At 44.0% G+C, this 22,600-nt stretch overlaps 1 protein-coding gene across 1 annotated transcript in view; it reads right to left on the reverse strand.

Annotated features, from left to right (window-relative positions):
- LOC145358735 (actin-related protein 3B) overlaps positions 1–22,600 on the reverse strand; it is a 92,616-nt gene that overhangs the window by 25,791 nt on the left and 44,225 nt on the right. Inside the window, exon 6 of the mRNA XM_080212993.1 lies at positions 21,378–21,485. Coding sequence (XP_080069119.1) covers positions 21,378–21,485 — 108 coding nt within the window. The remainder of the gene's footprint in view (positions 1–21,377; positions 21,486–22,600) is intronic.

The raw sequence follows: 22,600 nt of genomic DNA on the forward strand, positions 1-22,600 counted from the left end.
CTTCACTTTTGCAGACTATGTAAAATGGACCCCGTCATCTACTCAATATCCATTAGTCTAATTTGCTGAGAGAGTGGTGTTTACAAAGACTCCATCATCACAAGTAATCAAGTAAAATTCCAAGATATCCAGCCTTCCTCACATTCCATTGGCCTTCCTGTTCAAACCATTGTTTCTTCCCCACCCCACCCCAATACCACAGAAAATCTCCAGGTTTAAAGAGGCACCATGGATCTGGAAAATAATAGCAAAGAGCAAAACTAGCACGGTTTCCCCTTTCCCGAACTGTGGTCCTGTTTCAGGGAATGCTGTGCAGCATTTGTGCTATATAAAGAATTTACATGCAGGATTTTGATTTGATTTATTGTCACATGTATTAGTATACAGTGAAAAGTATCCTTTCTTGCGCTCTATACAGACAATAGTTCATAGAGAAGGAAAGGAGACAGTGCAGAATGTAGTGTTAGCTAGGATGCAGAGAAAGATCAACTTAATGCAAGGTTAGTCCATTCAAAAGTCTGACGGCAGCAGGGAAGAAGCTGTCCTTGAGTCGGTTGGTACATGACTTCAGACCTTTGCATTTTTTTCCGATGGGAGAAGGTGGAGGAGGGAATGTCCGGGATGCGTGAAGTTTTTGATAATGTTGGCTGCTTTTCCAAGGCAGCAAAAGTGCAGACAAATGGGAGGCTGGTTTGTGTGATGGAACGGGCTTCATTCATGACCCTTTGTAGTTTCTTGCAGTCTTAAACAGAGCAGGAGCCATACCAAGCTGTGAATGAAAAAATGCTTTCTATGGTGCATCTATAAATGTTGGTGAGAGTCGTAGCAGACATGTTGAATTTCCTTCGGCTCTTGAGAAAGCAGAGGCGATGGTGGGCTTTCTTAACTATAGTGTCGACATGGAGGGTCCAGGACAGGTTGCTGGTGATCAGGACACCTAGAAACTTGATGCTCTCGACCATTGCTCCATCCCCATTGATGTAGACAGGGGCACGTCTTACAATAAAGAACAAAAAAAAGTACAGCACAGGAATAGGCCCTTCAGCCCTCCAAACTAGAGCTGATCATGATAGCCTAATTAAACTAAAAATAAAATGTTCTGCCCTTACTCGGTCTGTATCCCCCATTCCCTCTCAATCACGTACCCATCCAGATGTCTCTAAAATGCTGCTAAAATGCCTGCTTCCACCGCATCCTCTGGCAGCATGTTCCAGGCACCCATCACTTTCTTGATGAAAAACATCACCCTCTCACCTTGAACTTCTGCCCCCTTGTAATTTACATGTCCACCCTTGGAAAAAGCCTCTGACTATCCGCCCTGGCTATGCTTCTCATAATTTTGTAGACTGCAATCAGGTCACCCCTCGATGTGGGGTTCCTGACATTAGACTGGGGTAGGAACAGTAAGAAGTCTCACAACACCACATTAAAGTCCAACAGGTTTATTTGGTAGCATGTGTTTTTGGAGCACTGCTCCTTCCTCAGGTGAGTGAAGCTGAGAAATAAACCTATTGGACTTTAAGGTGGTGTCGTGAGACCACCTACTAGGTCTCCCCTCAGCCTCCGTCGTTTCAGTGAAAACACTCCTCATTGATTCAACCTCTCCTCATAGCCAACACCCTCGAGACCAGGCAACATCCTGGTGAACCTTCTTTAAAAAGGGAAATAACTAGTTTCTGAACATATGCCAATGAAATAGTGACATAATTTTTCACCGGCATGTGCCAATAATGTGATAAAGGACATTCCCTATTTTTCCACTGGGAAACTGGAGGCCTATCACATTTGAAACAGAATAAGAAGAATCATAGAACTTACAGTGCAGAATGAGGCCATTTGACCCATCAAGTCTGCAGCGACCAAAATCCCACCCAAGCCCTATACTCATAACCCCATTCACTCAGCCTAGCTAGACCCCCTGACATTTAGGGGCAATTTAGCATGGCCAATCCACCTAACCCATACATCTTCGGAGTGTGGGAGGAAACCAGAGCACCCGGAGGAAACCCACGCAGACATGGAGAAGACATGCAGACTCCACACAGACAGTGACCCAAGCCAGGAATTGAATCCAGGACCCTGGCACTGTGAGGAGCAGTGAAACCATTGTGCCCACAGAAAAATGCAGAATCAAGATTTGAAAAAATGTGATGGCTTGCATGAGTTTTTAAGATTGATATGTGCAAGAGGAAGGAAGATTGAGGGAAATTCAGCACAAGACTCTGGTTGAAGAGTCTTCGCAAAGATTGAATTTGAGTACAGGACAGAGTGATGAGTCAGCAACATTACTAACTGTTTCTAACCCATTTATCCGCTGCCTTGCCTTGAAGCATTTCTAACAACCCAGACTTCGATTTGACTACAACTTGTCTCGTTTGTTTTAATAAACAAAATGTTTTCCCGTTTCTTTAATTGCCCTTAGTTTGTACACATGACACCCGCCGCTTAAATCCTGCAGGTGGCAGAAAAGCTTTTTTGTCCAAATAAATCTTCAAACATGGCAACTGCAAGTAGGTTTGTAATTCATGAGGAAGTCAGGTGAGAAATTAAAATAGATCAAATGGACATGGTTACAAGTGGGTGTGCGCGCGAGGTGGACAGGCAGAGGCAGAGACGGGCAGGAGAGAGGCAGGCAGACTAGCAGGGGAGGGGTGGGCAGGCAGGGGCAGGGAGGTGGGCAGGGGCAGGCAGAGGCAGCGAGGAGGGCAGAGGCAGCGAGACAGAGAAACAGGTCGAGACAAAGAAATAAATAAATACAGATTAATTAGCGGTGAGATAGAGCAGAAGACTGAAAATTCAAGATCAGAAAGATCACCTCTCAGGTTGACAGAGCCTTCAATTGGACAGAAAATTAAATATCACAGCGGTATTCATGTTGATTAGCCTCTGTCACATGATTCAGTTACAAGGTTACAACTCTTGTTTAATCTGGATCAAAACCGATTTAGAAGTCAGATAAAAAGTCACAGGTAAAAGAAGAAATCAGAGGCTTATTGGCTTCCAGAGTTTTATTTTCCATTAAATAAAGCCTCCCTTGTGAGGCAACCCAACTTAATCAATTGGGAGAAAAAAAGACACCTGCTGCAAAATCTGAGTGTCAGAGCTAAACTATTTCACAAAATCCAAGTCCAGTCACGATTTTAATAAAGTACATTTGAAATACTATATCCCAGCGGATAAAAGTTTCATTTAGAACCTCAGGTATATAATAAACCAGAGAGCAAAACACTGGCTATAAATCAATATACCAAAATGTACATAATAACACTGGTTTACAACAAACAATGTGAGTCAGCATTTCAATGAGAGATACTGGCAATAAGAGCAGCACCCTCACACCACCAACCCATGCAATAGGTCTCTTTATGTTGCAATTTACTTTTCCATCAGAATATTCTGCGTGCTCCTTGCAATTTTGCCATAATCTGCTCCAAGTTGTTTGGGAGCAGTCTCCCCAAGCAGCGATGGGTGGGGCAAGCCAGGAAAATTCCGCGAGAGCCAAGAAATCACCTTCGCACCCGATTTCCCGCCTCTCCGATATCCGGCGCATTCAACCGCCCATCCATTTCCGGCGAGAGGCTAAGTAAATTATTTAAATATATTTAAAGGCTTCTTTTCATGTGATTATCAAATCCACAAACAGGGACCAGTCATGATGATCTCACTGATAGAATGGGAGGCCACTGAAGCTGGGCAGTGCCGGGGGTGAGGCAATTGGGTAGGGAGAGGGAGACGTCCCTGCTGCCACTCTGCACGTGATCATGGCAGCAGTGGGGGTGGGGGGGGAGGTGGAGATTGGGAGCGCAATCGGTCTAGGCGGCAGGGAGGAGGGGACAATATTTCCAGGTGGTGTGGGTCTCACGCTAAGCTGGATGAGGAGGGGGGCAAAGGATGGAGGTGGGAGGTCAGCTGCAGCAGCAGCAGCAGAAGCCTGACAGGTTTCTATCTCAGAGTTGGTCAGATCAAGTCTGAGGCATTAATGTAGTGGGCGAGTAGAGGATTGGGAGAGGTTTAAAAAAATCAACAAAGAATGACGAAGAAGTTGATAAAGAAAGGAAGGATAGACTATGAAGCTAAACTAGCGCTAAATATAGAAAAGGATAGTAAGAGCTTTTATAAATATATAAAGAGCAGGAGGCTGGCTAGGGTGAATGTTGGACCCTTAGAGGATGAGAGGGGGGATTTAGTGGTGGGGGATGAGGAAATGGCTGAGGCCTTAAATAAGTTTTTTGCTTCGGTCTTCACGGAGGAGGACGCGAATAGTTTGCCGGATATTAAAGATAGAAGGATGGTAGGAGTTGAGGGCCTGAATGCAATCACTGTCACTAGAGAGGTAGTGCTTGATAGACTAACGGGACTGATGGTGGACAAGTCCCCAGGACCGGATGGAATGCATCCCAGGGTTCTGAAGGAAATGGCAGAGGTGATAGTGGATGCCTTAGTGATTATTTTCCAAACCTCGCTCGATTCCGGGGAAGTGCCAGAAGATTGGAAAACGGCTAATGTTACGCCGCTGTTTAAAAAGGGTAGCAGGCAAAAGGCAGGAAATTATAGGCCGGTTAGTTTAACGTCTGTTGTAGGAAAAATGCTTGAATCCATCAAAGAAGAAATAGCAAGGCATCTTGAGAAAAATTGTTTGATAGAGCAGACGCAGCACAGATTCATTAAGGGGAAGTCATGTCTGACGACTTTATTGGAATTCTATGAGGATGTGTCTAGTGCGGTGGACGGAGAGGAACCAGTGGATATGGTGTTTCTCGATTTTCAGAAGGCGTTTGATAAGGTGCCACACAAAAGGTTGTTACAGAAGGTGGCACAGTGATTAGCACAGCTACCTCACAGCACCAGAGACCCTGGTTCGATTCCCAGCTTGGGTCACTATCTGTGTGGAGTCTGCTAACCTTGCCCCTAACCTTGGGGGTAAGGTGTTAGCGTGGATAGAGGATTGGCTGTCAAATAGGAGGCAGAGAGTAGGTGTCAATGGGTGCTATTCAGATTGGCGGTTGGTGACTAGTGGAGTGCCCCAGGGACCGGTGCTGGGGCCTCAGCTATTTACCATTTATATAGATGATCTGGAGGAGGGAGCTGAGTGTAGGGTGTCAAAATTTGCTGATGACACAAAGATAAGTGGAAAAGCAAATTGTGCGGAGGGTGTGGAAAGTCTGCAGAGGGATCTAGATAGGCTGAGTGAGTGGGCGAGGACCTGGCAGATGGAATACAATGTTGGCAAGTGTGAGGTTATCCACTTTGGCAGGAATAATAGTAGGAGGGACTACTATTTAAAGGGCGAAAAGCTGCAGCATGCTACGGTGCAGAGGGACCTAGGGGTCCTTGTGCATGAGTCGCAAAAACCCAGCCTACAAGTGCAGCAGGTGATCAGGAAGGCAAATGGGATGCTGGCCTTCATAGCGAGGGGGATTGAATATAAAAGTAGGGAGGTCTTGCTGCAACTGCACATGGCACTGGTGAGGCCGCAGCTGGAGTACTGTATGCAGTTTTGGTCGCCACACTTGCGCAAGGATATTTTGGCCTTGGAGGCAGTGCAGAGGAGGTTTATTAGGCTGATACCGGAGTTGAGGGGGTTAAACTATGAAGAGAGGCTGAATAGACTGGGCTTGTACTTGTTGGAGTTTAGAAGGATGAGGGGGGATCTTATTGAGATATATAAGATGATGAAGGGGATGGATAGGGTAGAGGTGGAGAGGTTCTTCCCGCTCAGAAAGGACAGCAGGACTAGAGGGCACAGCCTCAAGATAAGGGGGGGCAGTTTAGAATGGAGTTGAGGAGGAACTTCTTCACTCAAAGGGTGGTGAATCTCTGGAATTCTCTGCCCGTTGAACTGGTGGAGGCTACCTCGCTAAATATATTTAAGACGCGGGTAGATAGGTTTTTGGTAGGCAAGGGGATTAAGGGTTATGGGGAGAAAGCAGGAAGGTGGAACTGAGCCACTTCAGATCAGCCATGATCTTATTGAATGGCAGGGCAGGCTCGAAGGGCTGGATGGCCTACTCCTGCTCCTATTTCTTATGTTCTTATGAAGATTTAAATAGAAGTAGGGGTAGAGTAGGGGGCAGAAAGAGATATCGTTTCAAATTTCAGTGAAGATGGTAAGAACTAAAATCATTGGCATTTCAATCCATCCATCCATCGCGCAAACCAGCCTCCATCCATTGACTCTGTCTACACTTCCCGCTGCCTTGGCAAAGCAGCCAGCATAATTAAGGACCCCACGCACCCTGAACATTCTCTCTTCCACCTTCTTGCTTTGCGAAAAAGATACAAAAATCTGAGGTCATGTACCAACCGACTCAAGAATAGCTTCTTCCCTGCTGCTGTCAGACTTTTGAATGGACTTACCTTGCATTAAGCTGATCTTTCTCTACACCCTAGCTATGACTGTAACACTACATTCTGTACGATCTTGTTTCCTTCTCTGTGAACGGTATGTTTTGTCTGTATAGCACGCAAAAAACAATACTTTTCACTGTATGATAATACAAGTGACAATAATAAATCAAATCATTTTTGGCCTCAACCAAAATACAAAAGGTACTCTAGTAAACGTTTCCACAATTTGTCATGCTTTGCTCACAGAACCAATGAGATGGACTTCCAGTCAGATTTCAATAAAGTGCAAATGAAGTTCCTTTGGAAACGCAGTTGAAAATCAAGACTGAAAAATTCCACTTGCAACAAGGCTGGGTAACCTTCAGGAAACAGGAAGCTCAATGCAACTCAGCAGTTTGAAATAATAGACATACTAATGCCTCCATTGCTATCTATCAAAGTTTGCTTTAGTGCTGCACCTAATCTTGTTAGTTCCTTGAATCTTGGAATGTTACATACAATACAGAGGAGGTCATTCAGCCCATCATGTACGTGCTGGCTCTTTGCAAGAGCAATTAGAATCATAGAATCCCTACAGTGCAGAAGGAGGCCATTTGGCCCATTGAGCCTGCACTGACAATGATCCCACTCAGGCCTATCCCTGTAACCCCATATATTTACCCTACTAATTCCCCCAAAACTAATCGACAATTTAGCATGGTCAATCAACCTAACCCGTATATCTTTGGACCGTGGAAGGAAACCAGAGCACTTGGGGGGGGAACCCATGCAGACACAGGGAGAACATGCAGACTCTACACAGACAATGAAGCAAGCTGGGCATTAAACCTGGGTCTCTGGCACTGTAAGGCAGCAATGCTAACGATTCTGCTACCTTGCCACCCCCAGTGTCATTCCCAACTTTTAGGCCCTGTAGGCCTGCAAAAAATTTTCTTTTTCAATAAATGATCCAATTCCTGAATCTGCCTCCACCACACTCTGGGGCAGTGCATCCCAGATCCTAGCCACCTGCTGTGTGAAGAAGTTACTCCCCAGGTTGCCACTGCTTATTTTGCCAATTACCTTAAATCTGTGTGCTCTGGTTCTCGATCCCTTCCTCTATCAATGCAAATTATTTTTCCCCATTTACTCTGACCCAGTCCCCTCATGATTTTGAGTGCCTCTATCAAATCTCCTCTCAGCTCTTTTCTCTTCAAGTTTAACTTTAAATTTATTCCTTAGTGTCACAAGTAGGCTTACATTAACACTGCAATGAAGTTACTGTGAAATCCCCCAGTCACCACACTCCAGCACCTGTCTGGGTACAATAAGGGAAAATTTAGCGCAGCCAATGCACCTAACCAACGGTTCTTTCGGACTGTGGGAGGAAATCGGAGCACCCAGAGGAAACCCACATAGACACAGGGAGAACACACAAACTCCCTCAGACCCAAGCCAGGAATCAAACCTGGGTTGCTGGTGCTGTGAGACAGCAGTGCTAACCACTGTGCCACCATGCCGCCACAAGAACAGTGTCAGCTTCTCCAATCTATGCAACTGAAGATCCTCATCCCTGAAACCAATCTCTCTAATGTCTTTGATTCCTTTTTACTGCTTTTTCTTCTCTGTTGGCTAACTGTCTGGCTGTACAAAAAAAAATGTATTTTGTTCCTCATTGAACTTGTTTAATTTGATTATTAAAGTTGCATGTTGGAATCAATTGTCAGTGTACAATTTATGGTGACATATAAAAATCATTAACTGGGAGTCTTCAACAATCTTATTTTAGTATAGTGACTATTTATTAGAAAGAGTCACATTTATACAGCACTTTTCATAACAAGACACCTAAAGCACTTTACAACCAATGAAGTCCTTTTGATGTGTAGTCAATTATGTAACGTAGGAAAATACAATTCTATTCAAAACAGAATACAATTGTATACTGAAGTTTAAGAAAATCCTTGATTAAATTATGGTGGACACAGAAAGCAGTCATTCTGTTGAAAATGTGCTAAACCAACTGAGATATGTACAGGTGTAGAATTTCTGCATACATTATGCAGGGCTCTCCCTTACTTTCCTCCATTATTCCCTAATCCCAAATTCCCATCACAACTTCAGTCAAGAGACCTCCATTCCCTCATCAAACCAAATGGAAGTTGGCAAGTACAATCCCCAAATGTACATTGGGACACTGCTGGAGATAAACCAGTTAAAACCACACATCTTACCACAGCACACAGCTAAGATTGTATGAAGAGGATCCTTTGTACAACAAGTTTGCATTGTTCAGTTAGTAACAACACAACGTCAAGAAATATCACAGAGTAATTTCTGTTGCTTAAGGGCAACGCAGGGAACGTTTAAACTTTTTAGCTTTAGGATTTGGAAACAATGGCTAAATACATAGAAAAAGTATTAAGTTCACCCGAAGAAGAGCTTAACCTCGAAAGCTTGTGAGTTTACTACCAAATAAATCGGTTGGACTTAAACCTGGCGTTGTCAGACTTTTTACTGTGTTTACCCCAGTCCAACGCTGGCATATCCACATCATAAATACATAGAATCATAGAATGAAAAATTGAACACTCTGACTGCGTACCTTTTTCCAAATCCTACCTCTCCATTCTTATCTACACTAGAATTGAAATTTTCCTTCCAAATTACCACTTAATTAATTTTAAAAGGTATCCAGTAGAGACATACAAACACAGAACAATTTACAGCTAATCAGTACTAACAAGGCAAATGTGGATTGATTTGAAGAAAGTGCACTCAGAGAACACCAGGCCAGATTTGATTTTACAAAAGCTGAGACAGCAAGCACTAAAAGGGAACCATTTTGAACAATATACAATTGCAAAGCAGAAGAAACACATTTTATTATGGTTGCAATGTAACAATAGGTAACGTAACCTCACCAACTTCCAATCTGCCAACTTTGAAACTAGCACAGATTTTACCTTAAAAACAAAGTTTTATGTTTTTCACTATAATCGGGGCTAAAAATTAAATCATACATTACCTTTTCTCTCTGATAATGCATCACCATTGCTACAATTTCCTACTTTTATTTCCAACTTCCAGTACTCTGTCATATTTACCGAGTAATTCTATCTTTTTATTCATGTCATGTCCTTTGCTGACATCCCCAAGTTGCTATGAACAGAGTAGCCTAACCTCCCCCCCCCCCCCCACCTTATCCCTACGCATTTACCATGATTAAACCACCTAACCTACATATCTTTGAACACCAAGGATCAATTTAGCATGGCCAATCCACCTAATGTGCACATCTTTGGAGTGTGGGAGGAAACCTGGGGAAACTCCACACAGACAGCCACCCACCGAAACCAGCTCCATTAGACCTAAGACTTAAGACATAGGGGCAGAATTAGGCCACTCGGCCCATCAAGTCTGCTCTGCCATTCAATCATGGCTGATGTTTTTTCATCCCCACTCTACTGCCTTTTCCCCATAACCCATGATCCCCTTGTTAATCAAGAACCTTGGCACTGTGAGGCAACAGTGTTAACCACTGTGTCACAGTGCCACCCTATGTTGCTAGGCCATTTCAGTGGGCATTTAAGTGTCAACTACATTGCTATAGATCTGGAGTCACATGTAGGCCAGTCCAGCTAAGGAGGCAAATTTCTTTGCCTAAGACTTCTTTCCCCAAAGGACATTAGTGAAATTTGTCTAAATTGTTTTGTACATATTAAGCACACAGAATTTGGCAGCTACTTACATTATGCTTTGCCAAACTTTTATCGTAAAATTTATACACAAAAAGTACAAAGTAGGATTAGAATAGAATTCACACCATGTTAACAAACAAGCCTCACCTTGTTTAGATTGGAGACTCCCTTTACCCAACGTAATTATTTTATATTTACAAAGATATGGACATAAATAGTTGTAAGATGACATTCTGGATCTGGTAGTTCTGAACTAAGTTCACCTGCTGTGGCATTTCCCATAATCTGCGAAACTGACCCTCAGTTCTTCAGAACACTGTCGAACAGCCAGTTTGGTACACAAGCTGCAACTGTAGGGGTGAGTCTGTCACTAGCAACCTTCTGCTTGCTCCAGATAACAACCCAAAAGCCTAGTGGTGACAGCAGTTCTGATTGTACAAGGAGCGGGAAATATTTTAGTGCACTGCAGTAGTTGAACTTCTAGCACTTCTGCACACATTATAGTCCTGAAGTTTTGGTTTGGACTTTGGCCAGTTGGAGATCTCTTCCTTTGGGAAGAGCATGTAGTCTCTGATTCAAACAAACAGAAACTAGCTGGAGCATGGCTTGGAGACTCAGGCATGGTGAAGGGTGTCCACATGTGGGACATTCAGGTGATGCAATAAATGCTAGCAAGTTACAAATTGGTTTCTAAAGGCCCATCTCACTTCTACCGTATTCCCAAATGAGGAACAACCTCCAGCTGCTACATTCTACTTCCACGCTTGTTAAACAGCGACGGGCTTCAAGTCCCAGCTGGAATGCACAGTTAGAATAACAATAAAGCAGAGTCTTTTAATTTCTTCCTTAAAGAAAAGTATTTCACTGAGTAAATGATGTTGGTCAGGACTGGCTTCTTATATTTCCCTGCACTGGAAGAGAAGGCCTCCGCTGAACCCAGACCATCACTCGTGAGTTTACAATAGTCCAGCAGACCAAGTGATTTACACCAAAGATGTACAGCCAAGGAGGCACTTCCACCATCCCTATAACCTTAAAGAGCTGTCCTGAGCAAATCCCATCTTGCTGCCACCTTTAACCCAAAGGCCAGAATTCTCAGGCCTCACAAGCGCCTAGGATTCTCTGGTCCTGCTGCAGTGAATGGAGTCTTGGCTGGGTGCCACATTCTCCATTCTTGCTACAGCAGTGAGACCAGAGAATTCGAGCCAATATTTCTCAACTTTCACTTCCTTCAGTTTGTTTTTTTCAATCTTCATTTTACACTAATTCACAAATTCTCAAGAAATGCATACATAGTGCTTGCTCTAAGTTGCATGGTGCTTAGCGGAACACAGAATGTGACTCATAATTAATCATACAGTTCCGCGTACTAATGAGAGGTTTGGCGGGGTGTGTGAGGGTGGGGGCTGGGTCAATCTTATTCAGGGTCAAAAGATAACCTTGGGAGTTGTCGGGGAGGGCAGGGCAAAAGGGAGCAAGGGAGGAGAAAAAGTAGGGTGAAATCATATCATTGGATGAAGCAAGAGTGTGCCAGTAGTAGTGGGGCAAGTAAAACTGGTGAGACTTGAGATGGGTAGAAAACTAGTCCATTGCAAGGGTCCAGGCATGCTCTCATTATCCATCAGGTGCACTGATGTCCTTAAGGGAAGGAAATCTGCCGTCCTTACCTGGTCTGGCCTACGTGCGACTCCAGAGCCACAGTAATGTGGTTAACTCTCATGGGCAGTCAGCGACACCCACCTCCCACAAATTAATACGATGTTTCCATTTCCAAGCAGAGCCTGTACATCATGTGTATAAGATTTGCCAAACCAAGCAGTGTTCGCAAGTTTGTTGTGGGGCACATCGATTTTTTGCTACCAAAAACAAGATCTGCAGGAGGGCTGTCAGGGGCAATTATGGACAGGCGATAAATGCTGACCTGGCCACCGACACCCACACATCCAGTGAACAAATAAAGAAAATTAAAACATGGATCCTGAGCATAACTTGACCAGATATTGCTCCAGAGGCTTTCAGGCCCATTGACCAGTGAAAACTGAACACACCAGAAATATGTTTCAGCGATGTACCTTCTGTGGCTGTAATTTTAAAATCACACATCTGCCAGGATCATGCAAATATTTCCTCATCAATATTAGATGAAAGATGATCTTCTCACTCTGTCGTAACTTGAGGTTGTGAAGGTCAGTTTTCAACTTCTTTCAGTCGAGCTCACTCTCCCAGAAACCACATGGCATCAAAAAACTATCTAGTGCAGAGGTATAGTATTGAGTCAGTTGGTTTGGCTCAGTTCTCTGGATAGCTGGTTCGTGATGTAGAGCTAGTTCAATTTCCATACCAGCTGAGATTACTTATGAAGGCCCTGCCTTCTTAGCCTTGTCGCTTGCCTGAGTTGTGCTGATCCTCAGGTTAAATCACCACCAATCAGTTCTCCCCCTTAAAAAGGAGAGCAGCCTATGGCCACCTAGGCCTACGGTAATTTTACTTTGATCATCCCGAGTGGGGCAGGGAAAGAGGGGACTGAGGTCTGGAACTTATTGGCCATATTGTGTTGGAATTAACAAAGGATTGGGAGGTGGGAAGAAAGGGGCAGTGGTGATGGGCAGCATACCTGAAATCTGAGGCAAAGTAACTCCCCAAGAGCATAGCACCGTCCACAGCTGGGGCCTCTTGGCCTTTTCTCTTTTTTGCCACAGCCCAGTTATTCCCCTCTGTTTTGGCTGTATAACCCTCTATGGATTTACTAGGGTAGCTCAGTGATAGGTGACCATGTGTTAATTGTAAGTTGACACAGTTGATTCGCAATTTCTCCTCTTCTTACCCATGTCACACGAGGACACGAGGCTACAATTTTGGGAAGAAATCTCCTCCATGGCACTTGCAAAGGCAAAGTAACTGAAATTCATTCTTCTGTTTCTCCCCCTTACACACTTTGATTTGACAGCACCAGTTTTAAAGTTTGAAGTTTATTTATTAGTGTGACAAATAGGCTCACATTCACACTGCAATGAAGTTACTGTGAAAACCCCCTAGTCACCACACTCTTTGTGCCTGTTCAGGTATGCCGGGGGTCAATTTAGCATGGCCAATCCACTAACCAGCACATCTTTGGAGTGTGGGAGGAAACCGGAGCATCTGGAGAAAACCCACACAGACACAAGGAGAACGTGCAAACTCCACACAAACAGCGACCCAAGCCAGGAATTGAACCAAGGTCCCTAGCACTGTGCTAATCACTGTGCCACCATGTCGTTCCTCAAGCAGGGTGATTTAAGGTGACTACAAAAGCAACATCTCTTATCACTGAAAACTGCAATATTAGATATACCATGCAGTTTGTGCAAAATATCTCTGTTACGACCGCTCTTTCTCCTCCATCTGCCCGAACACAGCAAGTACCCAGCTGCCCCTCTCGATTTCTCCAGCCTTTTGACTTCTGTTTCTTTTCCCTTGCTACAGTGGATTTATTCTGGTCCAATGGAGCTCTCCCCTGCCCTCCCTAATGATGAAAAAGGGCGTCTTATGCCTTTTAGCATTTTAGTGCCTGTAATTAAACTAAGAGCTTTCTCAAATGAAAAATGAATTTAGGCAAACAAAAGTCCCCTGCTCATCGGCGGATAATTTAAAAACATCTTTATAGCACACTGCCCTAAGAGTGAACTCCTACAATTCACTGACCTATACACATTTACATTCCATTTGCGCATAGTTAGTAATCATCTCACACCTCCTCCCATCATCCTCAAGCACTTACCACTTACATAACACCTCCCTAAACTTGAAGTTTGAAACACACTTTGAATCCTTACCATACTTCTTCCTTTTACAGTTTTATGTAGTTTCCAGGAACAACTGCACCAGGGACATTGCAACAATTCAGGAAACCATCATGAGAATGGGTGCAAAACTGCCTGAAAAGCATTTATTGAAGTAGTCATGACCGAGACAGAGTACCTCAGTGTTCGTTTTCAACTTATGCAAGCGTATGCTGCAACTCAATGAAAACTAGTCAATTCTGCAGATGGAACAAAGCCCAGGAAGCCATGATGTGGAGATGCCAGCGTTGGACTGAGGTGGGCATTGTAAGAAGTCCCACAACACCAGGTTAAAGTCCAACAAGTTTATTTGATATCACGAGCGTTCGGAATGCTGCTCACCTGATGATACCAAATAAACCTATTGTGCACGGCACAGTAGCATAGTGGTTAGCACTGCTGCTTCACAGCTCCAGGGACCTGGGTTCAACCCTCGGCTTGGTCAAAGTCTGTGTGGAGTTTACACATTCTCCTCGTATCTGCGTGGGTTTCCTCCGGTTTCCTCTCACAGTCCAAAGATGTGTGGGTTAGGTTGATTGGCCACGCTAAAATTGCCCTTAGTGTCCTGACATGCATAGGTTAGAGGGATTTATGGGTAAATATGTAGGGATATGAGGGTAGGGCCTGGGTGAGACTGTGGTCGGTGCAGATGTGATGGGCCGAATGGCCCCTCTCTGTACTGTAGGGTTTCGATGATTCTATGATCTAAACCAGGAAGGGCAATGAGTTCAACTTTAAAGTTTATTCATTCGTGCCACAAGTAGGCTTACATTAACACCGCAATGAAGTTACTGTGAAAATCCCCTAGTTGCCACACTCTAGCGCCTGTTCGGGTAACACTGAGGGAGTATTTAGCCAGCCAATGCATCTCACCAGCACGTCTTTTGGACTGTGGGAGAAAACCGCAGCATCTGGGGAAAACCCGTGCAGATACAGGGAGAACATGCAGACTCCATGCAGTGACCCAAGCCAGGAATCAAACCCAGGTCCCTGGCCTGTGAAGCAGCAGTGCTAACCACTATGCCACTTTCAAGAAGAAAGATATGCAAGTAAGCAGAGCAGTCTCAGAGAAAACGTAACAGAGTAAAGTGGTATGCAAAAGAAATGAAAGCAGATAGCGCACAATTCCATGAATTATGTTAATACAGCCAAGAGTGAAGTGAGTCCTTGCTGTGTGAAAATTGGCCACATTTCCTTTATTATAGTAATGACTACACTGTAAAAGCACAGGTCAAAATATTTTGGAACAGCCACAGGTGATGAAAGCACAATACTGCAGAAACTGGAAATCTGAAACAACTACAGAAAAATGCAGGATAAACTCAGCATTTCTGGCAACACCTGTAGAGAGAAACAGGGGTTAACATTTCAAATCTGTGTGACTCTCGCGAGTGTACTCAATAATAAACTTGTTGAAAAAAGCAATTAACAAAGGCAACGGGATGTGGAACTACTTGGCTAGAACAGTAAAAAAAAATCAAACTTTATCGTGTTCTAGGCAGATTGCACCTCGACCCCGCCACCTGATTCTGACTGTCAAGAAATGAGAAACATATTCAGGAATGGGCAGCAGTGCAGACAGATACCACCAAGGGATGCAAATTATGAGATAGGGCTGAGCAAATTTGGTCTATACAGCACAAAAAAGGAGCCTGAGAGCTAACCCCAGAGGCTGAAAAGATTGTATGAAATGGATTTTTTGGTCCCTCGGGACACTAAGGATGTGCAGAGTGAGTGGGAAAGTGGAGTTGAAGCCAAAGATCAGCCTCGATCATAAGGAATACTGGAGCAGATTCCTCAGTTCATAAGATAAAGGAGCAGAATTAGGCCTTTCGGCCCATCGAGTCCTCTCTGCCATTCGATCACAGCTGATATGCTCTTCATCTCCATTTTCCTGCCTTCTTCCCAGAATCCTTCAACTTATTACTAATTAAAAATCTGTCTAACTCCTTCTTAAACTTACTCACTGTCCCAGGATCCACCACTCTTTGGGGTACCAAATTCCAAAGATTCACAACCTTTTGGGAGAAGGAGTTTCTCCTCAACTGTTTTAAATTTGCTTTCCCTTATCTTAAAACTATAACCTCTCGTCCTAGAATGCCCCACAAAAGAGGATGCATCCACTCCACGTCTACTATATGCACACCTTTTATCAGTTCCTATCCCTTAAGGCATTAAATTAACCCGAGTAAGAAGAACATGGAGAGACAAACTCAAATTGAAGGAGGGAAGAAAGACTTGCATTCACCTAACACCTTTCATGATCTCAAAAGTGAAATATCATTTTTTGGATCACAATCAGTATCATAATACAAGAAAGACAACTGCTAATTGGCTCAGAACCAGGTTCCACAAACAGCAAAGAGATAACAACAAGATTATCTGATTTTAATGGTGTGAAATTTTAGGACAGATTACCAGGAAAATCTGTCTGGCAGTGAGTGCAATAAACTTCTGGATAGAGAAATTTATATCAGGAATGAAATAGCCCAAAAACATAGACAGCCTAAGAGACAACTGGACGCTAGAATGAGTCCTGGACATCCAAAATTATCTTTCTTTTCCATTTGTTCATGGGATGTGGGTTTCATTGGCTGGACCAGCACTTATCACTCATCCTCAAGTGCAGTTAAGAGTCAACCCATTGCTGTGGCTCTGGAGTCACATGTAGGCCAGAGCAGGTAAGGACAACAGATTTCTTTCCTTAAAAGACATTAGTGAACCAGATGGGTTTTTACAACAATCATTTCTTGGTCATCATTCGACTTCTAATTCCAGATTTTTTTTTATTAAGTTCAGATTTCACCATCTGCTGTGGTGGGATTTGAACCCAGGTCCCCAAAGCATTACTCCGGGTTACTAATCCAGCGACAATCACACTACCCCACTGCTTCCCCCTGACAATCTTGTGATTGACCTAACATTTTCTTTTATTCTTTCACAGAAACGTGGGCAACGCTGGCTTAGCCCACATTTGTTGCCCATTCCAAATTTGCTCTCGAGGTGATGGTGAGCTGCCTTTCTGAATCGCTGCAGTCTATGTGGTGAAGGTACACCCACAGTGCAGGTTAAGGAGGCAGTTCAAGGATTTTGACCCAGCGACATTGAAGAATGGGTGGTATGTTTCCAAGTCAGGATGGTGTGTGGCTTGGAGGGGAATTACAGGTGGTGGTATTATGTTCTTATGGTATTCCCAGGGATCTGCTGCCTTTGTTCTTCCAGGTGGTAGAGATCGCTGGAAGATGCTTTCAAAGGAATCTTGGTGATTTATTGCAGTGCATTTGTAGATGGTACACAATACTGCCGTTGTGCATCAGTGGTGGAGGGACTGGATGCTAAAAGTGGTGGATGGGGTGCCAATCAAATGGGCTACTTTTTCCTGAATGAGTGTTGTTGGAGCTGCACTCATCCAATACTCATCCAGTATTTCACCACACTCCTGACATCTGTTTTGTAGATGGTCAACAGGCTTTTGGCAGGAAGCAAGTTATTCGCAATAGAATTCCCAATCTTGTGTTCTTGTAGCCCCAGTATTGATATGGCTAATCCAGTTTTAGGTTCTGATCAATGGTAATCCCCAGCACGATGGTACTGAGGGACTCAGCAATGTTAATGCCATTGAATATCAAGTGGAGATGGTCATTGTCTGGCACTTATGCAGCAGAAACGTTACTTGCCACTTATTAGTCCAAGTCTGGATACTGTCCGATCTTGCTGCACATGCACATGGGCTGCTTCAGTATCTGAGGAGTCATAAATGGTGCTGAACATCAGTGAAATCCCCACTTCTGACCTTATGATGGAGGAAGGTCATTGATGAAGCAGCTGAAGATGGTTGGGCTGAGGACACTATCCTGATGAACTCCTGCAGTGGTGTCGCTGAACGGAGGCTGCCAACAACCATAACCATCTTCTTTTGTATTGATACAACTCCAACCAGTGGAGAGTATTCCCACTTCTCACTGAATTGTTCGGGTTCCTTAATGCCACACTCATCAAATACTGCCTTGATGTCCAGGGCAGTGATCTCTCAACTTCAACTCTTTTGCTCATGCTTGAAACAAGGCAGGAATTAGATCAGGAGCTGAGTGACCCTGGGAGAAACCGAGTGTTAATAAGCGGGTTAGCTCACTAATCTTTGATAGCACAGTTAATGAGACTATCCATCACTTTGCTGATGATTGAGTGTAGACTGATGGGGCATTAATTGGTCAGGGTGGAGTTATCCTGCTTTTTATGGACAATTTTCCACATTGTCGGGTACTTGCTAGTGTTGTAGTCTTACTGAAACAGCTTAGCAAAGAGTGCAATGTTATAATCACAGCTGATGTTACTACAGGACAATTCAGGTCCCAGAGTGGAACCTGGCTTGAGAGATTCTATCCCTTATTTTTTTGTTTAGGCACCCGGAAGGCAGCTACTGGACAGAGTTACAGGGGTCAGTTGATGAATTTAAAAACAAGAAAATACTTATTAACCAAGAAAACATAACCATAACACATGACTCCTTCACCCCACTATAGGTTTACAGATGAGTATGCACACAACACGGCCAGGGACCCAGGTTCAATTCCCGGCTCGGGTCATGGTCAGTGTGGAGTTTGCACATTCTCTGCGTGTCTGCGTGGGTTTCCTCTGGGTGCTCCAGTTTCCTCCCACAGTCCAAAGGTGTGTGGGTTAGGTGAATTGATCATGCTAAATTGCCTCTTAGTGTCAGGGGGACTAGCTAGGGTAAATGCGTAAGGTTGTAGGGAGAGAGCCTGAGTGGGATTGTGGTCACTGCAGACTCAATGGGCTGAATGGCTTCCTTCTGCACTGTAGGGATTCTATGATTCTACACTGATTTGCATGGATAATTCAAGTTAGGACCAGCTTATACTGCAACACACATAATAATTACACAGTCTGTGTAAATCAATAGGCAATCAGAAAATAAACTGTACTCATTCCTAATATCCACACCCTGAAGCCAAACAGCAGATTCCACCACAATAACTTCTACAGATTTCTCATCAACTCCCCCAAATGTCTGTCACTCCATGAGCCAACTGGTCTCACTGGAACTCGGGCTTTCTAATCACCACACATCGCCTTGGAATCTTTCCCCAGAAAGCTGCTTTGGTTCACGTTATTTCCTCATTGCTATAACCAATACATGAGCAATCTTAAGTCATAAACTTAAATGAAAAAAGAACGATACTCTCTTCACTCACAACCAAAGATACTTCCCTCCTGATAACCATTTATTAAATCCGAATTTTATAAGCACCTCATAAAGCCTCCTCCTGTCCATCCAACATTTGCATAGCTCAAGTCAATGGAATACTTCCTCATCTGGAAGGCTACAGGCACAGTTAAAAAGCTCCACACAATCCAAGATGGACAAATTTATTTATTCAGGACCCAGTTATCATCTCCATCTACAGTGCATTGCAGATGCAGTGGCCCTCATTTTGTGATCAGTAGCTAACAAACAATGATTTATTACACTCGTGCACAGATTTCTTGAATGGGCTTTTGTGTTGTAATTTGTGGTGATATTTCAGTGCAGTGCGCTCCATAGAAGGACAAGCAACAGTATGCCTCTTTAACCAGACTGAAAAACACTTCCTGAGACACATGGGGGGCAATTTTACCATCGCATTGCGCCCGTAGAGTGTAAAGCGATTAGCGCCAATTTTTGTGACCTGCACCATTTTACGAGCGCCGGATTTCCAGCGCAGTTAGCCTCTCGCCAGAAATGGGCAACAGGCAGGTTAATGTACTGGAATTTATTAAAATGCTGCTTAACATCTGCTTACTGAGCCCAGTGCTCAATTGTCCAGGCTCGGCCCACCTTTTATGACCTCGCTGGGAAAGGATCTCGCCGGCCAGGAATAGACACACTCCCCATGAATGGGGAGCAGTCAACTTGACCTTGCCTGTGGAACTGGAGGCCATTGAGGCACCCCCAGGAGGTCAGAAGCAAGGGGATGTACTTCTTATGCAGTGTCAAACTGGCAGTGCCACACTGGCACTTGGACAGTGCCCACTAGGCAGTGCCAGGGTCGGGGCTAATGGGGGAGAGGCCAGGGCCCACTGTTATTCTACAGCGATTGGTCTAGATGGCAGGGGCCGTATTTCAGACCGCGGGCCCTCACAGTTGGAGAGGTAGGGGGTTGCTGCTTCAGGCTACCTGCAGTAGCAGGAGCCTGACAGCTCTCTTATTGTCTGTCAGACCCCTGCTATTGCTAATGCGCATGTGCAGCATCAGAGGCCTGCACATGCGCACTATCTCCCTCTGTAGACTTTCGGGTGCTTTAAGCCGTGTCCACAGGCTTCTGCTGCGAGCAACAGGCTTGCTCAGAATTTTACAGACAGAGTGAATATGGGGGAACCCAAAAACAAGCCCAAGCAATGGATCTGAAACTCTCCCAGTTTCAAGTCCACCCAGTACTTTGTCAAAAAAAGGTAAAATATCACCCATAGAGTCTAAACCAGGAAGTGGAAGTTATAATATTAAATACAACGCCAAAGCTTTTGAGAAAGAGCCAAATAGAGCAAAAGATGGGATTGAGAGGGGCATGGGACAGAAAGAAAAAGTTTAAAAAATTAGGATTTCAACAATTCAAGAAGACATTATAATGACTTTAACAATGTCCACAAGGTGGACCTGAGTACGAGCTCCCTGATTGAGGAAGTTAATGCTCTCCAATCCAAGAGCCCTGCAGAGGTATATAAAGTGGAGTGTCAGTGTTACTAGCACGCAGGGTGCATACTCAGTCCTGGGAAGTACATGTCTGAGTATTATTAGCTATTGTAAATAAATCTGTATTTGGTGAAGGACAATGGCCTCGGGGGTATTATTTCAGAAAGCACATCACTTTCTCAGAGAATGGGCTTACACATTCCAATCACATCCAATTCCACGTCCAATCACTTATTTCCTGGAAATATTTTTTTTCTGATTGTTGCAATAAAAAACTCTCTAGTGTCAGTCACATTGCCCAATGGAAGCAATTTGCCTCTGATTAATATCAGCAAATAACCAGCATTTCAAACACCTCCATCACAAATTTGGGATCATCTAAAATTGCACAGTGGTTAACACGGCTGCCTCACAGTGCCAGGACCCGGGTTTGATTCCCGGCTTGGGTCACTGCTGTGCGGAATCTGCACGTTCTCCCTGTGTCTGCCTGGGTTTCCTCCAGGTGCTCCCGTTTCCTTCCACAGTCTGAAAGACGTGCTGGTTAGGTGCATCAACCTATGCTAAATTCTCCCACAATGTACCCGAACAGGCGCTGGAGTGTGGCGACTCAGGGATTTTCACAGTAACTGCATTGCAGTGTTAATGTCGGCCTATTTGTGACACTAATAAATAAACCTTAAAAACTTAAAATTGGTTGCTTTGATATTGGATTTTAATTCTGACCTTCAGTCGTTCAGCATTTTAATCACCAATTGTAACACTTCTCACAATCTCAAAATGAACAGATTCTTTTTCCTTTTAGAGTAAATATAATCATTATTTCTGTTTAAGCTTAATACTCACCACTGGGATACAATGGGTGACTCCATCTCCGCTGTCTATCACTATGCCGGTTAGCGTGCGTTCTCCCACCTGTCGAGAAGTCCAGGAAGCAGCTAAGGCTAGAACAGCCTGCAATTGGAAACATATCCCAATCATTTACACAGTTGTAACATATGCAATGCCATTTCTCCTGCATTTCTCTGAATAGCAATTTAGAAGCTTTACGAGATGCAATTCTGCCACGCTCCACTTTATCATTCCAGAAAATATAATTCTGCCGCAGTCCATTTCCTAATTCTAAAAGTGCTGCATTAAAAAGGATGCATCTTGCACCAAATTGTCCAACAATATTGCAAAGAAAGATTAGCATTTATATTGCTCCTTTCACTTCCTCGACAAGGCCAAAGCTGCCTCACAACGAGCAAGCTGGATTTTAAAATACAGCCATTGTTTAATAGGCAAATACAACAGGCAAGTCCAACAGCAGGGAAGTGAATAGCCAGTCAGATGTTTTATGGCGGTATTGTGTTTAAGGGAAGAACGTTGTCCAGGACAGAATAACTATTTCTTGCTGATCTTTCATAAAATGCCATCGGGAATAAAGTTGTATCTGCTCGCCATTTCAAGTTGGCAAGATAGACCAAGAGGCAGAAATTCTGGTTTGTGTCCAGTTTCCCACCTCTCATGATCTTGCCGGCCCTGTTCTGCTGGCAAGATAAACCTTGCACCCAGTATACACTGTATACCAGGAGAACGGAGCACCTGCACAATGGTTCTCCTAGAGCTTAGCTGCTGGCCAAACAGGTGAGCTGAAACTCCACCCTCCCCTCTAATGGCAATTCACATTACTTTACATTTGCAATGCAGAGGCTGTAAAGTTACGTTTATTTATAAGTCACGTGTAAGGCTTACATTAACAGTGCAATGCGATTAATGTGAAATTCCCCTAGTCACCACATTCCGGTGCCTGTTCGGGTCAATGCACCTAACCAGCACGTTTTTCAGACTGTGGGAGGAAATCGCCGCACCCAGAGGAAACCCGCGCAGACATTGGGAGAATGTGTAGACTCCACACAGACAGTGACCCAAACCAGGAATCGAACCCGGTCCTTGGCACTGAGGCAGCAGTGCTAACCACTGTGCCATCCCCGTTCATTGCTATAAATTACTATGACTAATCAAAGGTATGCGGGTTAGGTTGATTGGCCATGATAAATTACCCCTTTGTGTCAGAGGATTAGGAA

This window comes from Carcharhinus amblyrhynchos, chromosome 2 (genome assembly GCF_965287045.1).
Source record: "Carcharhinus amblyrhynchos chromosome 2, sCarAmb.v2.hapA, whole genome shotgun sequence".
Lineage (NCBI taxonomy): Eukaryota > Metazoa > Chordata > Chondrichthyes > Carcharhiniformes > Carcharhinidae > Carcharhinus > Carcharhinus amblyrhynchos.